The sequence below is a fragment of the Nicotiana tabacum genome, chromosome 6 (genome assembly GCF_000715075.1).
Source record: "Nicotiana tabacum cultivar K326 chromosome 6, ASM71507v2, whole genome shotgun sequence".
In the NCBI taxonomy this organism is placed as follows: domain Eukaryota; kingdom Viridiplantae; phylum Streptophyta; class Magnoliopsida; order Solanales; family Solanaceae; genus Nicotiana; species Nicotiana tabacum.
This window is the reverse complement of record NC_134085.1, coordinates 132,364,597-132,382,246: the sequence shown is the minus strand read 5'-3', so window position 1 is coordinate 132,382,246 and position 17,650 is coordinate 132,364,597. Positions and strand designations below refer to the sequence as shown.

The following is a 17,650-nucleotide window of genomic DNA, read 5'->3' as shown; positions in this document are numbered from 1 at the left end:
GATGGGAGCAAAATTCGCACATAAGTTCCAAGAAGAAAGTGACGAAAGGACGCGCGTAAAAAATGCCACGTAATCTAAGTTGAGAAGATTGAGGAGTGTGCCAGTCCCCCCCGCCCCAACAAAAGGCAAAACAACCGCCACGTGGCATGCCACCTTCCTCAGTCTCGCCTACACCTAAAAATAAGGTTTTTTCTGGTATCCAAATTGGATTCTTCGTTCCAACTTCTATACTTAACATCATTTCCTTCACCGCCTCCACTCTATATATACCTTAACCACCCATTACATTCCTCACATCATTTTAATTTCTCCACTATTCTTTAATTTGATTATTATTATAAATTGTTTTCCTCAATCTGTGACCGAATTTCCAAGATATAGTACTATATTATTGGTTCTGTTAAATATTAACTATGGCGAGTTCCACACTCACTGGATTGTTGAAACATGTCGCCGAAAAATTCCCTTCTCATCGTGCGATTTCCATTTCTGGAAAGTTTGATATTACTCATGCACGGCTTCAAGAACTCGTTGAACGTGCTGCTTCTCAACTTGTATCTGCCGGCGTAAAGCACGGCGATGTCGTTGCACTCACTTTCCCCAACACTATCGAGGTCTAATTTCTATTTCCTTTGTTTTCCTTTTTACGTTCAGGAAATTTTGCAGAATCTGAAAAGAATAACAAAAAAAATTATAAGAAGCGTTACGGATGTTAATTCTTTTGTGATATAATCAGGATTTTATTTTTCAAACCAGGGGATTAAGAACTAATTGTGTTTTAAATTTTGTTTTTACAGTTCGTGATCATGTTTCTAGCTGTAACTCGAGTACGAGCTACGGCGGCGCCACTGAATTCAGCTTACATGGCCGAAGAATTCGAGTTCTATTTATCCGATTCAGAATCGAAACTCTTAATAACTGGAAAAGAAGGAAATGAAGCGGCTCAAACAGCAGCTTCCAAGCTGAAAATCCGTCATATTACTGCAACTCTGCCTCAAGCCGACTCTGGTGTCACTTTTTCCCCTGCTCCTTCCGGGTCGGACCTTGAATCAGTGTCCAAAATTGTTAACGACCCGTCGGATGTTGGACTTTTCCTTCATACGTCAGGCACCACGAGCCGACCAAAAGGTGTTCCTCTGACTCAGCTAAATTTAGCATCTTCAGTGAATAATATCAAATCGGTGTATAAATTGAGTGACTCGGATTCAACGGTGATCGTGTTGCCGTTATTTCATGTGCACGGGTTAATTGCCGGGTTACTGAGTTCACTCGGAGCCGGAGCATCCGTAACACTTCCTTCCGCTGGGAGATTTTCTGCTTCAACTTTCTGGCCAGATATGAAAAAATACAACGCCACGTGGTACACGGCTGTACCTACAATTCACCAGATTCTTTTGGATTGCCACCTCAGCAAACCCGAATCCGATTACCCGAAGCTCCGGTTCATTCGGAGTTGCAGTGCAGCACTAGCTCCATCAGTGATGGCCAGGTTAGAGGAAGCATTCGGGGCTCCTGTTTTGGAGGCGTATGCGATGACAGAGGCGACCCATTTGATGGCTTCGAACCCGTTACCCGAAAATGGCCCGCATATACCCGGGTCGGTTGGGAAACCCGTGGGTCAAGAGATGGCTATATTGGATGAGAATGGTGTGGTACAAGGTGCTAATGCTAAGGGAGAGGTTTGCATTAGAGGTCCAAATGTAACTAAAGGGTATAAGAATAATCCTGAGGCTAATAAATCAGCTTTCCAGTTTGGTTGGTTTCACACTGGTGATGTGGGGTATTTGGACTCTGATGGATATTTGCATTTGGTTGGCAGAATTAAGGAATTAATCAACCGTGGAGGTAACTTGCTCCTACACATTTCATACTCCTCCTTTTATGTTTGATGTGAACATATTTGATTTAAGCGAATATATTTCACTTAATATAAAGTTCTTTGTTTGATTACGGAAAGAAAGAATTTTGAAATTTTTGGTCTTAATATTTATGTGATTATAAAAATCATCATAAATTTAATGTAACATGATTTAAAGAAAAAAATTATTTACAACAATAACAAACTCAGTAGTTTCCCACGAGTGGGGTTTCTAGGGTAAGATGTGTAGTCTTACCCCTACTGGAAAGGGCAGAGGTTGTTTTCGATAGACCCTCGACTAGAGAACGAAAGAAAAAAAAATCATTTAATTTTGATAAATTAGAAAAAATATATCACGGAGAAAGTAATTACTATGGAACTGTTCCTTATTCCTCACTGGAAGCATGCCAAATCACATGAAAAATTAGGTTTGCGGAGAAATTTGGCTCAACAATTGTACTTTTGCTAATTGGTGCTAGTTAAGGGTGGGAACACGCTTTTGTAGGATGATGTAATTAGGACTGTAAATATGACATATCTTTACTCTAATGCCAAGTTGGTGGTCCCAGTATGAGAAAATTAGATCAAACATGGCTTGCACCGCCCTAAATATTTTGTTGTTAAGACGTAACTTTTAGTTGGTAGAACTTTTGATCCGTTGCTATTGCCGTAAGTTTGGCCACATTTAGGTTCATGATATTGACTTCTCTTCTTTTTTCAAAGCATATCCGAGGTTATTCCGACGGCCATGATCTGCTTAATTAATTTAGCAAGTAGACTTTAAGGCCATCTTGATGTGACAATTCAAAATTCAAACTTATAAAATGGTAAAAAGCAGAAGCCGTGTTAATGTAACTATTTCCTAATCTTCTGAGTGATTTTATTTCTAGCATATGACTGCCTAATTTCCAATTTAATAATCTTTGGGGTCCAGTAGGAGGTGGATTTTAATGTCGTTGAAGACACCCGTAATCTTGCTATTCTGAGATTGCTTGTCATGTCATAATCGATGGTCTGAGTTTATGAAAATAGTAACATCTGATGAATATTATGAGGGTTGAATAAGATAAATGTATTAAAATATTTGGAGAAATTAATGCAATATTACTCGTTAATAATCGTTTTCCCTACTTATAATCTTAGGGGAGAAAATATCACCTATTGAAGTGGATGCAGTACTGGTTTCTCATGCGGAAATTGCTCAGGCGGTTGCTTTTGGCGTTCCTGACGACAAGTATGGTGAAGAGGTAAGAAATAAACTCCAATATTTAGGCCCCACATTTGTAGGGACCCCATTTTTTGTTACACCTAATATATTATATACTCTATATATTTCAATTTAAATGAGTTTGTTTGACTCGCCACGAAGTTTAAGAAAAAAAAAAGACTTTTAAAACTTGTGGTTTTAAAAACTTAAGGGGTAAAAGAATTTGCAACTAGTATGATTTCTACCAAGAAAATTGCATTTGAAATGAAAATCAAACTTGAACATCGTAAGAAACGTGTGATAAAGAAAAAAAATAATTTGACGAGAATATTGATATTGAAATCTCAATTCTCGAAGAGTCCTTTTGAGTTAAATTATTTTTTATACATAGTAGACAAGACAATTTTATTCACTTCAAAATAAATTTGAACAATTCGAAGCATATGAAAATATTTTTTTGTTTTCTATTTAGCGTAAAAAACTGAGATCACTAAATGATGGAAATTTAAAAAATACTGTCTTAATCTTGAGTGTTCCTTGAAGCATAATAATCAATCTGATATTGATGATGGTTTAGATTTATTTTCTAAATTAAAAGTGTTAAGGAAAATAGTACAACTAGAAGATAAAGTTTAATTGATATACTCAATCAAATAAAAAGATTTGATTCTTTTTCAAATGCTTATATTGCTTATAGAATAATGTTAATAACTCATGTTATCGTTAAAACTGATAAAATCTTAACTAAGCTCAATAATGTCTGAAGAGAGGTTAGATGGATTAAATATAATGTCAATTGAGAAAGAATTATTAGAAAAAAATGATTATAAAAAAGTTTAATAACTTTGCATCTAAAAAAAATTAGAAAAATGGATTTCAAATTAAAATAATAATAATTTTAAAAAAAATTTAATGCCCCTCATAAAATTTGGCTTTAGGCCACAAAATTCATCGGGTCGCCCTGCCCCTGCCGCTTCCATGAATGAAAAATGGGGATCTCCGTTTGTTTGTTTGTTTCAATAGCAGTGGTTGCATGTGAGGGTGATATGGACATCTTACATGTATATATTAATTAGTTAGACGTCTATTTCTCTGTTTAATTTGCATGTATCTTATTCCACGTGAACTCTTTTTTCAGTTTTGGTGCCGTTGTGTAGGGAGCTTGCTATTAAATTGCATTTTGGTAACCACATAGGATGTCACCCTTGGAATTTGAACCTATGACCCTAAGTCAATTTTGAACCCCTTTTACAACTATACTTGAAATTTTTCTTCATGTCAACGGGATTCACCACTTAAACAAAAAAATCAATTTTACTCCAGTTGCACAGTGTAATTCTCGGATGAAGGGTTCGGTTAACCCCCTTCAAACTAGGTAGTTCTGCCACTGCATCTAACTGTATTTGTATATATTTTTCACACATATATATCAACCCCAAAGTACTGGGATGGACCTAGGAACCCATGGTCAGAGCGCGATGTTTATGGTTTCATAGAGTTCACATATTCTGATTGTATGCTGACTAAATCAAATATTTTCATGTTTGACAGATAAACTGTGCAGTTATTCCAAGAGAAGGGTCAAACATTGATGAGGCAGAGGTGCTGAGATTTTGTAAGAAGAATCTCGCAGCTTTTAAGGTCCCAAAGAAGGTTTTCATGACTGACTCTCTACCAAAGACTGCAACAGGAAAAATTCAACGACGACTTGTTGCAGAGCACTTCCTAGCACAGATTTCAACTGCTAAAGTCCCCAAGTTCGGAGCTTAGAAAAATTGTTGCGTATTGATGTTCCTTCTCCTATAGTAACAATAAAAGTATGATATTCGCTTAGTAACGTAAATACTTGGTCAAGAAACGAGAATCAATGCCTCTGAGGTTTTCATTAATGGCGCAAGGTTATCATCCTTGAGTCTTAACAGGGGATATATTGGCTAGATTTTTTGGATTTTATATTAGATTATTCTTAGTCTATAGTATTATGTAAAATAAGTAGGTGATTATCAAGTATTGCAATGTTCTTTTATTTATATCAATACCTTTGACAATGAGTATGCAACGCATAGATTTGAGCTACTCCTTCCGTTTCATATTAAATGAGGTATTTTTCTGTTTAGTCTGTTTCAAAATAAATTTCACATTTTTAAATTTGGAAATAATTTAACTTTAAACTCTTTCATTTTACCCATTTACCCTTAATGAGAAGCTTTTATAGCCACACAAATGTCATGGTCCCACAAACTTTTTACCCCTTAAGCTTTTAAGACCACAAGTTTTAAAAGTCTTTTCCTTTTTTTTTAAACTCCGTGCCGAGTCAAACTAACTCATATAATATGAAACGGAGGGAGTACTTGTTTTTGCCCATTTCTCTGTTTTTGTTGCTCCGGATTTTGGGGTAGGGCGTGGTTCACAAGTTCATGTTTCTGATTTTGTGTTAGTACATGTTGTATACTCAAACCTGTCATCAATTTCTTAACAACCATTTGCTTATTAACAGGGGGGAGATCTTACTGCAAATCTGTTATATTTCTCATAAAATCGAGTGGAATTGATAAGAAACGAATCGTATCGTATCTACCAAGTGAATAATCCACAATCGATGGGTGAAAATTGGTGTTTATGATTCTGTCTTTTGGCTTAGGTTCCGCCAAATTTTTGGTTCTCTCGCTCCAAGCTACTATGGTTCAGTTGTCAGAGAATATGGAAAAACAAGCAAAATCCATTCAGACGATTAACACGACCAACGACATAAAGCACGACCTCTTAACTAATACTATTGAAATTTCGCAATAAATTTGATCTATTATAACGGGAAGATTCTGACATATATATAGGATTTTTTTTTTTTACACTAGCTGTGTATTTTAACATGTTGTAATGTATTATTTGTCTTTTCTAGGTTACCAATCCTATTTACCGTTGGCAGAAATTTGGATATCTTTTAGTTAGAGAGCAATAACTGTCCAACTAGAACAGTCATACAAAGCCATGTTATCCAGACCCTAAACAAAAAAACAGGAATTGTTAATGCACACTAATGAAATCACATAAGTAATCTATTATCTCATCGAGTGTAACTATAGAAAATCAACAACTTGACTGCGTAAAGCAATACATAGTCCTAGTTGGGCCAACGTTCAACGCAAATTGCAGGCAGGACTTGTCAATTATCTTAATCCCAACAAAACATAATGCAGTCACCAGACTTTGTACAGCTAAGATTTCATATTTCAAGCCGCAAAATCAACAAATCTATTTCAAGCCGCAAAATCAACAAATCGAAACTGACACATTGAGAGACACTATAATTGTTTTTGAAATAAGCCACGCTTCCCTTTTCACAAAATATTTGTACTAATAGAATTCAAAGAGCTAGATTTCAGTAATAACCATCAGAAACATCATCATCATCATCATAAGGCTCCGAGGACGGCGCCAACTCAGGTGGGGGAGAATGTCATGGGCTGCTTTCCAGACATGCCCCATGACCCCTTGGCCGTGCCCCATGGCGGCCTAGCAAGCCTCACAATGCCTAGCGCCATGGTCGGCCCCGTGGTCTTGGCTTCGCCAAGTGACAAGCGCGCATGTGCCTCTGTCGCCCCACCGATGCCTCTCGCCAGCGCCCAAGGGCTGGCCAATGACAACAGCGCCGCGCGCCCTGACAATGCCGCGCGCGCAGATCCTGATGCCTCGCCAGCGCCCAGCTGCAGGCCCATTCCAGCAGCGCCTCGCGCACAGACCCTGATGCCAAGCACCAGTGCCCAGCCTCAGGCCAGCACATCAAGTGTCGCGCGCGCCCACAGCAACGCGCGCGCAGACCCGCAAGACAAAGATGCTGCCATCGGACTTAGTTTTTCCTTGTAATAATCTAAGTCCTTTTCATTGTAATCATAGACTAGTTTTCATCATTTTCATTTCAGTGTGCTTCTACAGCTTTATTAGGACTAGTCTTGTAATGTTGGTTTATTTTTTTTAAGCATTATTAAGGGGGACCAAACAATCAAACATTTCAATCAGCATTTTCTGGTGTCTCTCCCCTCGACACCACATCATTGTAATCAGCATTTTCATTCAGCAATAAAATCATCATCATCATTCAAAACCCAATTCTCTCTCAGCTTCCGCAATTTGCTCACGACATTGGTTTTCCCGCACGGCACTGACAATCTAGTCTAGCGTGCGGCGAGGACCTCATTGGCGGACAGCAACCGCACTGACATCGGTTGCTTAGCCTTACGTTGCCCTTCCAAAGATCATCAGGAAGGCGTTGCGTAACAGTTGGTATCAGAGCCTAGGCTCGACATCGGACGAGGGAAAACATTTGCCATCATCACCATTTCTGACCATGGTGAATCATGGGGAGCGTCTAGCATCCCTAGAAGAGACGGTTGACCGATTACGACCCATCGTAGAAACGGTGCCTGATCAAAGCAACAACCTAGTGCAAAGGTTGGACGACCTGGACCGCCGAATGCGGCAGGCGGAAAATGACATTGCAAACATCAGTCGTGACTCCGACGAGGACCGACAAACGGCAGCCATCGAAACTGCCAATATTCATGGCAAATTTGAGGACCTCCAACAGGAGCGTGCCGACGATTTAGCCCATCAGCAACATGAGGCAGACAGACTAACTGCCATGCAGCAAACCATAAACGACTTGACTGACAAGCTCAACGTTGTCAATGCTGCCTTACAGAGCCTACTTCGAGAAGGCAACCATCACATCAGGGGTGCAGCAGACCTCACCCCCATTCCACAAAAGCTTAAGATACCGGAGCCAAAGCCATACGACGGATCCCGGGATGCTAAAGAAGTGGAAAACTTCATCTTCGACATCGAACAATACTTCGATGCCGTGGGCCATTTGGAGGAATCCAAAAAGGTAGCGACTGCTGCCATGTATCTTCAGGGCGATGCCAAACTTTGGTGGCGGGTCAAACACGAAGCCATCAAGGCCGGTGAAGATACTCTTCAGACATGGGACGAATTGAAGGTAGCCATACGCCTGCAGTTCTTTCCCGAAAATGTGGAATACAATTCCAGGAGAAAGCTACGGGACCTCCGCCACACCAGATCAGTGAGGGAGTACGTGCGCGAATTCTCCGCACTCATGCTAAACATACGCGACATGGGGGACAAAGACAAACTCTTCGCATTCATAGAAGGTTTGAAACCTCATGCCCGTATGGAACTACAGCGACAACGGGTAGACACCCTGCCCAAGGCCATTCAAGCTGCAGAATGCCTTGGCGACTATCATTTGGGAACTCAGAACGACAGGCCCCAGTCGTCTGTCCGAGGGGGATCCAACGGGCACCATCCCAGCAATGGTGGCCCAAGCAAAAGTGGGGGAGATCGGAGTGCATCCAAAACTAAGACTCCTCCCTCCAACAGCAACAGTGCTGCATCCATCAACAACAATCAGGGGAGAAAGCCTCCCTCAGAATGCCGTCATTGCGGCGGGGCACATTGGAACAATGAATGCCCAAACATCAAGGTCAATGCTCATCAGACTGTCGAGGATGAGACAGATGCATCAGACACATCTGAAGACAACCAGGTAGGCGCCTTCAATGCAATTGTTGGCTCTATCCCTCATGCCTTAGCGGGGACCAGTGCATGTCCTCCTAAGAAAACATCAGTCCCGATCACCAGGAAAGGGAAAGAAAAGATGGACGAAGGACCTCCTAAGCAAGCGAGGACCCTAATGTTCGTCGAATTGAAAGTGAACGGCAAGCCCCTTCACGCATTGATAGACACGGGTGCCACCCATAACTACTTGTCATCAACGCAAGTAGAGCGCCTAGGTCTTGTGGTACAAAAGAGCAAAGGCCGCGTCAAGGCTATCAACTCACCACCTCAGACATTGGGTGGAACAGCTACAAATGTCCCAGTGAAACTTGGCCCATACAAAGGAAGCATCGACCTGCGCATCGCAATCATAGATGACTTCGACATCATAGTGGGTTTGGAGTTCATGAGGCAAACCAACACCATTCCAGTACCATTTGCCAACATGCTCCTGATGATGGGAGAAAACGGGGCCAAGCCCTGCACCATACCATGCTTTCCCATAAAGATGGCCGCTGAAAACATCTCGGCCATGCAGTTGGAGAAGGTAGTCAACAGACATGAACCCCAGGTTCAGGCTACCCTTCGCAGCAACAATCAGCCATCATGTCATCGGCCTCAAAAGACTGGTGACGCTCATCATTGTGTGAAGACTTGTCAGCCATGCCACAAGGACAAGTCGGATCACTCATCACAGTCGGGACCCTCGCAGCCATCACATGTCCCTCATAGACCATGGGAAAGTGTTTCCCTCAGATTCATCACGGGATTGCCCCAAGTCGGCAATCTTGCATCCATCATGGTTGTCATAGATCAGTTCTCAGACTATGCAACTTTCATAGCAGCCCCGCAAAACATCTCAGCAGAAGATACAGCTCGACTCTTCTTCTCGCACATTGTCAAACATTGGGGCCTGCCCAAAAACATTGTTAGTAGGCGCGACTCACGCTTTACTAGCAACTTCTGGACCCATCTCTTCAGGTGCTTTGGGTCAACATTGAGTCACAACACAGACATCCATCCACCATCGGATGGCCAGACAGACCGGTTCGATGACATGCTGGAGGAATATCTCCGCAACTTCGCAACCGGATCACAGAAGCATTGGGTGAAGCTCCTGGATGCTGCTCAACTGTGTTTCAATTCTCAAAAGAGCCATCATACAAACAAGAGCCCTTTTGAAATTGTTACCGGACAGCAACCGCTTCTCCCGCAAACGGTGAATGCATCAACCATGCCGAAATCTCCTCGAGCTGCCAACTTCTCGAGCGAATGGGAGCGCAACATGGAGATAGTGCGGAGCTATCTCATCAGGGCCCAAGAGCGGGCAAAAAGGTTCACCGAACAAAAGCGTTGCTTTTCCCAACATCAACCAGGGGATAAAGTAATGCTACGCATCCCAAAGCAGTACTTGTTTGCAGAAAGGACCCATGACCCTCGGCTGCAACAAAAATACATCGGGCCCCTGCCCATTGAAAAACGCATTGGGAAGTCCACATACCAGGTCAAAACTCCATCCTGGTGGAAGATCCATCCAGTCTTCCATGTCAGCCGCATGCAATCATTGCTTCGCTACAACAGCAAGCTCAAAGAACAGAGGGGCGCAGACCTCCCATCCAACAACCATCATCATCATCATAAGGCTCCGAGGACGGCGCCAACTCAGGTGGGGGAGAATGTCATGGGCTGCTTTCCAGACATGCCCCATGACCCCTTGGCCGCGCCCCATGGCGGCCTAGCAAGCCTCACAATGCCTAGCGCCATGGTCGGCCCCGTGGTCTTGGCTGCGCCAAGTGACAAGCGCGCATGTGCCTCTGTCGCCCCACCGATGCCTCTCGCCAGCGCCCAAGGGCTGGCCAATGACAACAGCGCCGCGCGCCCTGACAATGCCGCGCGCGCAGATCCTGATGCCTCGCCAGCGCCCAGCTGCAGGCCCATTCCAGCAGCGCCTCGCGCACAGACCCTGATGCCAAGCACCAGTGCCCAGCCTCAGGCCAGCACATCAAGTGTCGCGCGCGCCCACAGCAACGCGCGCGCAGACCCGCAAGACAAAGATGCTGCCATCGGACTTAGTTTTTCCTTGTAATAATCTAAGTCCTTTTCATTGTAATCATAGACTAGTTTTCATCATTTTCATTTCAGTGTGCTTCTACAGCTTTATTAGGACTAGTCTTGTAATGTTGGTTTATTTTTTTTAAGCATTATTAAGGGGGACCAAACAATCAAACATTTCAATCAGCATTTTCTGGTGTCTCTCCCCTCGACACCACATCATTGTAATCAGCATTTTCATTCAGCAATAAAATCATCATCATCATTCAAAACCCAATTCTCTCTCAGCTTCCGCAATTTGCTCACGACATTGGTTTTCCCGCACGGCACTGACAATCTAGTCTAGCGTGCGGCGAGGACCTCATTGGCGGACAGCAACCGCACTGACATCGGTTGCTTAGCCTTACGTTGCCCTTCCAAAGATCATCAGGAAGGCGTTGCGTAACATGTCACATGCAAAAAAAAAAAAAATCCAAACCCTAAACAAGATTTTAAAAATGAACAGTAGTCCTACTGCATAACAGCACTCAAAATTTCTCCACAAGTTGAACTAGTTAAGCTTCTTGACCTTCTTCCTCCTCGTCTTCATAGTCATACTCTTCCTCTTCAGCTGTCGCATCTTGATATTGTTGGTACTCAGAAACTAAATCATTCATGTTGCTTTCAGCCTCCGTAAACTCCATCTCATCCATACCTTCTCCAGTGTACCAATGCAGGAAAGCTTTTCTTCGAAACATTGCTGTAAACTGCTCGCTGACCCTACGGAACATCTCCTGAATTGAGGTGGAATTGCCAATGAAAGTTGAGGCCATCTTCAGTCCAGTTGGAGGGATGTCACAGACAGTAGACTTCACATTGTTAGGAATCCACTCAACAAAGTAAGAAGAGTTCTTGTTCTGTACATTAATCATTTGCTCATCAACTTCCTTGGTGCTCATTTTTCCCCGGAACATTGCTGAAGCAGTCAGATAACGACCGTGACGAGGATCAGCGGCACACATCATGTTCTTTGAATCCCACATCTGCTGAGTGAGCTCAGGAACAGTCAGGTTTCTGTATTGCTGTGACCCACGAGAAGTGAGTGGAGCAAATCCAACCATGAAAAAATGCAATCGAGGGAATGGGATGAGGTTAACAGCAAGCTTGCGGAGATCAGAATTGAGCTGACCAGGGAATCGGAGGCAGCAAGTTACACCACTCATGGTGGCAGAAATCAAATGATTAAGGTCTCCAACTGAGGCAAACATCATGGGTCAGTACATTAATCCTCAAATATCTATATAATACAATCATATGAAAATGGCAGATTCAACAGAATCTCAAGACCCAGATCGAAAGAAACTCTGAATATAAACTACAAAAGACAAAAGAAAAGAACTAATAAGCAGTGTTCATATCTATATAAGCATATGCAATGAATTATTAGTTCGGTTATGTTGTGCAATCTTTCACAAAGTCGCTGAGCAGCTGAATGAGTTTAGCAGTTAAATTGAATAGTTTCTTTCACAAACTTCTTTTTTGGTACATAACCTTTCCAACTCATAAGTGTCGAATCACATAACAACAGATCCAGATAAACAACATTCTGTAAGCCAGATAATTCTCCAATAAACTCTAATGCTGGTTTATCCATACATTCATCAAGCTATAAAACCAAATATCAGACCCCAACCACTCATTTTACCCCAAGTCTCCAAACAACTTAACTAAGATAACCTGCCCATCACAGTCTCTTCCACCCCGAGACTTTTCCTCTGATTCACCTTATAGAATTAAGAAGATCAGAAAAATGAAGCAACATTTTAATCACAACCAAACATATCAACCGATAACTGCTCTACATCTAACATACTGATGATTGAGAGCTTAGGAACAAATAGGATATACCAGACATAAACAAACAATAAACAAGATAATTATGCCCTCATTCCATGCTGTCATTTTAAATGTAAACAATAGACCACTTAACACTAAAGGTAGTGCATGAAACAAAACAACACAACTGTAAAGCTGCATCAGAAAAACTATTGCTGATCAAAGAAGACAACTTACAGCTCGGGGTAGTAAGTTTGAGAGTTCGGAAGCAAATGTCATAAAGAGCTTCATTGTCCAAGACCATACACTCATCTGCATTCTCAACAAGCTGGTGAACAGAGAGAGTAGCATTATAGGGCTCAACAACAGTGTCTGACACTTTCGGGGAAGGGAACACAGAGAAAGTAAGCATCATTCTATCCGGGTACTCCTCCCTGATCTTAGATATAAGCAGAGTTCCCATTCCTGATCCAGTTCCACCTCCCAAAGAGTGACAAACCTGAAAACCTGAAATTGAAAATAGAGTCCATTTACTGCACATAATCAGTAAATTATAACCATTTTTACTAAATTGTCAATTAATGCTTATCAAGAGATTTACCTGTAATTATCTAATAGGTAACCTGATTGAGGAAATAATTTATAAAATTATCTGCCCATAAAACTTAAAACTCAATTTAATGTTGCACTATTTTTACAAGATCAAAATTATTTCCTGCCAGGTTGAATATACATGCAACATGCGCATGCACACAAATACACACACAAAATCTACTGAAATTTATGTTAACATACTAAACTCAAAAAGGAAATTGAAACATATAACACGAAAAGCAACAGCCGAATTACCTTGTAAGCAGTCACAGTTCTCAGCCTCCTTCCTCACAACATCGAGAACCGAGTCAATAAGCTCTGCTCCCTCAGTGTAGTGTCCTTTGGCCCAATTGTTACCAGCACCTGACTGTCCAAAGACGAAGTTATCTGGCCGGAAAATCTGACCATAAGGCCCCGATCTGACACTATCCATGGTTCCTGGCTCCAAATCCATGAGGACGGCGCGTGGAACAAACCTTCCGCAGCTCGCTTCATTATAATACACATTTAAGCGCTCCAATTGAAGATCATTGTCGCCTTGATACCTTCCAGTGGAATCAATACCGTGCTCCGCACAGATAACTTCCCAGAACTTGGCTCCGATTTGGTTCCCACATTGACCTCCCTGAATGTGCAAAATCTCACGCATTTTTACTTCGTTTTCGCGAGAAATTGAGCAGAGAATTGGGGATACTGGAAGTGAGAAACTGAGAATTTGGGTTTGTGAAAATGGAAGAATGTGGAGTCGGGGTTTATATACTGAAGGGGTGTGGGAAAACGGGGTTCGTTCGCCGTTATCACGGTGAAGGAATTTTTAATTTTAGAGGGATTTTTGAATTTTGAAAAGTTTAGAAAATTGTGGAGAACAGTTGGGATATTATAATCACGCTGATGTGACGTGTGTGAGATACACGCGCTCCTTCACATGGAAAAAGCGGAAGCTTCTAGTTGTGCGTGCACGTGAAGCGTCGGAAAGGTAGCTTGTGATTACTTGATATATCATGTGAATTGAATTGTGAAAAGCACTAAAATACATCTAAAAATATTTTAAGAAGAAACTACTTTTGGTTCAATAATTGGAAATACACAACCATATTGGATAGGAACATTAGGAATATTTCATCAATCAACTAATGAAATGCGCCAGATTTACCTTTAAATGGTTTAACTAATTTAATTTATCAATACCTCAAATAATTCTAGCATGTTTTGTTAGTATCTGTATTCGAAAATATAATTTCTGCAAAATAAAATGAAACCAGAAACCAAAGACAGAAATAGAATGAAATGAATAACGTTCCGATTCCAACAGAAAATTGTGTTTTCCTAAGGAATTTAATCCCCACATTGTTGCCCAAGGTTGTTGGATTAATTCCTCCCAAAATAGAACGGAACAACTATTCTGTAATACCGGCAATGAAAATTAAAGAATTTCGTCGAACTCAACAAACGTCAGTAAACCACATTGATGCTCATTTTTGCTTTTGGAAAACAAATGCAGAAGAGAGATGGGAGAATATGCAAATTTCGGTGCTGAAAAATGAGGCAAAACTTTTGAATTTATAGCCAAAAAGTCTGGTTGAATAGGTGCGAAGGTACCTGTTCATATGAGGTACCATTTCGGCAAAAGTCTGGCCGCGAATTTTAAACTTAAAACGACCATTGGGAACCGCAAATTTTTAAATTAAAATTTTGCGAAAAAATATTGAAAAGAAATTGTATAATTATCAATCAATCATATCAATTAACCGAATCCGAATCCGAAGCCGAGCCAAGTGAGCGACGACGACGACGACGGTGCGAGGCACCACTTCTTCTTAACTCTTTAAGAGCTAGAAGATGCGCTTCTCTATATAAGCACACAGATTTTCTTTCCTTCTTCCGATGAGGGACAAAATGCATTAGTAAAGGAAACTATTTCAAACTTTTCGTTTCCCTCCTAATCTTTTCCCTCAAATTTCCATTCACACCTCTTATCTAATCGGATTAAAAAAAACCAACAATCCCCCACATGAATGGAGAATGGCTATCTGAAAATATGCATGCATGAAAAACTGTATGATTTACAAGCAAGGATTAATCGCATCTGGATAAGTAGGTTTCCCTTTAAACTTTTCATAGTGAACTTATGTTGGATATACTCGGTCAATCGATATATTTGATATCTTTGAACCGTCAAACTTTGGTGTATACCTTGACAACCATAAGTCACACAATCAACCATTTAATCGCCTTTGGTTCTCATTGTTGTGTTCGTTTCAGCCATGAACACTTCTTGGTTCATAAGTGCGTAGAAAATTGGCCTTACAGGATTCTCCTTGAAGCGGCTTACACTTCACACTTATATAGGTGATTCCTAAATGTATTATCCCATAGATACAATATTTGATATACTCTGTATCAAACTTAGAAACCGTTAAAAAGCCTTAACGGTTTATCCTTGGTGCTGAACATTGTTTTATCACGAGAATAGACCAAAATTTTATTTGACAATGTTGAACCGTCACTAATGACTTTGTTTGATCTCCTTGAACCTAGATCTTGGGATTTTCAGTCTTCTAGGTAGAGTTACCACCACAGTGACTTGTCATCGGCCATAGTCTCATTCCCTTTGATGATTTATCAACTGCCTCTCTATTTAGGCCTTTTGTAAGTGGATCCGACACATTATTTTTTGACTTTACGTAGTCAATAGTGATAATTCCACTAGAGAGCAGTTGTCTAACGGTATTATGTTTTCGTTATATGTGACGAGATTTTTCTTATATATAACGCTTCTATCCCTTCCTATTGCCGCTTAACTATCGCAATGTATGCATATAGGAGCAACTGGTTTGGGCCAAAACGGAATATCTTCCAAGAAATTCCGAAGCCATTTAGCTTCTTCTCCAGCCTTATCTAAATTTATAAACTCAAACTCCATTGTAGAGCGAACAATGCATGTTTGTTTGGATAATTTCCAAGAAACCGCTCCTCTATCAATTGTAAAAACATATCCACTTATGGACTTTGTTTTCTGATGACCCAGTGATCCAATTTGCATCACTATATCCTTCAATTACCGCAGGATACTTACTATAATGCAAAACATAATCTTGGGTATACCTTAGATACCCCAAGACTCGTTTCGTTGCCATCCAATGAGTTTGGTCGAGATTACTTGTGTAACGACTCATTTTACTTACTGCACAAGCTATATCAGGATGTGTACAATTCATGATGTACATTTAACTTCCCAACACACGAGCATAATTCAGTTGAGATCTACTTTGACCTAGATTCTTTGTAAGAGCCACATTTACATTGATCTGGGTTTTTGCAACTTTGAAATCCATGTACTTGAATATTTCAAGTGTCACTTTAACGTAATGAGATTGAGACAATGCCAGTCCTTAAGGAGTCCTATGGATTTTAATTCCTAGAATTAAATCACCAACTCCTTAGTCTTTCATATCAAACTTTCTAGCAAGCATACGCTTAGTAGCATTTATATCCGCAATGTCTTTGCTCATTATTAACATGTCATTAACATATAAACATACAATGACTATATGATTTGGAGTGTTTTTAATGTGAACACATTTATCACACTCATTAATCTTAAATCCATTTGCCAACATTGTTTGGTCAAATTTCGTATGCCATTGTTTGGGTGTTTATTTCAATCTGTAAAGTGACTTAACAAGTCGGCGCACCTTCTTTTCTTTATCGGGAACCATGAACCCTTTAGGTTGTTCCATATTAATTTCTCCCTCCAAGTCTCCATTTAAGAAGGCCATCTTCACATCTATCTGATGGATTTCAAGGCCATATATGGCGACTAATGCTATTAACACCCGAATAGATGTAATCCTCATTACCGGTAAGTATGTATCAAAATAATCAAGACCTTCTCGTTGTCTAAACCATTTGACAACTAATCTTGCCTTATATTTGTCAATAGTACCATCAACTTTCATTTTCCTTTTGAAAATCCACTTAAAACCCAAAGGTTTATTTCCTGGAAGAAGATCAACCAATTCTCAAGTATGATTATTTAAGTGGATCAACAAAAATCTCAGAAAGTCTGGTCCAAGGGAAGTAGTTGTCCTTTGATGTTTATTACGTCTTGAATTTTCCTCATTAAATGTACTTTCCTTTTCTTCTTCTCGAGGTCACTTAGATTTTTCACTAGATGACTCACATTCAATTTTATATGGATAAATATTCTCAAAGACTTCAGCATTATCGAATTCGATTACCGTATTAATATTAATGTCGGGATTTTCTAATTTATAAACCAGAAAACAATATGCCTTACTATTTTTTGCATATCCTATGCAAAGAGCAATCAACCGTTTTCGGTCCAAGCTTCAACCTTTTGGGTTTAGAAATTTGCACTTTAGCCAAACACCTCGACACTTTAAAATATTTTAAGTTGAGTTTCTTACCTTTTCATTTTTCATATGGAATGGATTGCGTTTTTCTACGAGGAACTCGGTTGAGTATTTGATTGGCGGTAAGAATAGCTTCCCCTCACAAGTTTTGGGGTAAACCTGAACTTATCAGTA

General features: G+C 40.5%; 2 protein-coding genes across 2 annotated transcripts; one reads left to right on the top strand and one right to left on the bottom strand.

The window, feature by feature from the left end:
* Positions 1–201: 201 nt before the first annotated feature.
* Positions 202–5,141, top strand: LOC107783309 (putative CoA ligase CCL9). The gene is made up of 4 exons (XM_016604282.2): positions 202–614; positions 798–1,845; positions 3,002–3,105; positions 4,617–5,141. The coding sequence occupies exons 1-4, from the start codon at positions 414–416 to the stop codon at positions 4,833–4,835; spliced, it is 1,572 nt and encodes a 523-aa protein (XP_016459768.1). The 5' UTR covers positions 202–413; the 3' UTR covers positions 4,836–5,141.
* Positions 5,142–10,910: 5,769 nt separating this feature from the next.
* On the bottom strand, positions 10,911–13,843 carry LOC107783308 (tubulin beta-1 chain-like). Its single transcript, XM_016604281.2, has 3 exons — positions 13,356–13,843; positions 12,744–13,013; positions 10,911–11,925 (listed from the first exon to the last, which is right to left on the bottom strand). Exons 1-3 carry the CDS (start codon positions 13,747–13,749, stop codon positions 11,246–11,248), a joined length of 1,344 nt encoding a protein of 447 aa, XP_016459767.1. The 5' UTR covers positions 13,750–13,843; the 3' UTR covers positions 10,911–11,245.
* Positions 13,844–17,650: the final 3,807 nt, after the last annotated feature.

Coding starts and splice junctions, on each gene's coding strand:
- LOC107783308 (XM_016604281.2), bottom strand. CDS start 13,749: ATGCGTGAGATTTTGCACATTCAGGGAGGTCAATGTGGGAACCAAATC. Junction 13,014..13,355: donor GAACTGTGACTGCTTACAAG/GTAATTCGGCTG, acceptor TTTCAATTTCAG/GTTTTCAGGTTTGTCACTCT. Junction 11,926..12,743: donor CAAACTTACTACCCCGAGCT/GTAAGTTGTCTT, acceptor TGTTTGCCTCAG/TTGGAGACCTTAATCATTTG.
- LOC107783309 (XM_016604282.2), top strand. CDS start 414: ATGGCGAGTTCCACACTCACTGGATTGTTGAAACATGTCGCCGAAAAA. Junction 615..797: donor CTTTCCCCAACACTATCGAG/GTCTAATTTCTA, acceptor TTGTTTTTACAG/TTCGTGATCATGTTTCTAGC. Junction 3,106..4,616: donor ACGACAAGTATGGTGAAGAG/GTAAGAAATAAA, acceptor CATGTTTGACAG/ATAAACTGTGCAGTTATTCC.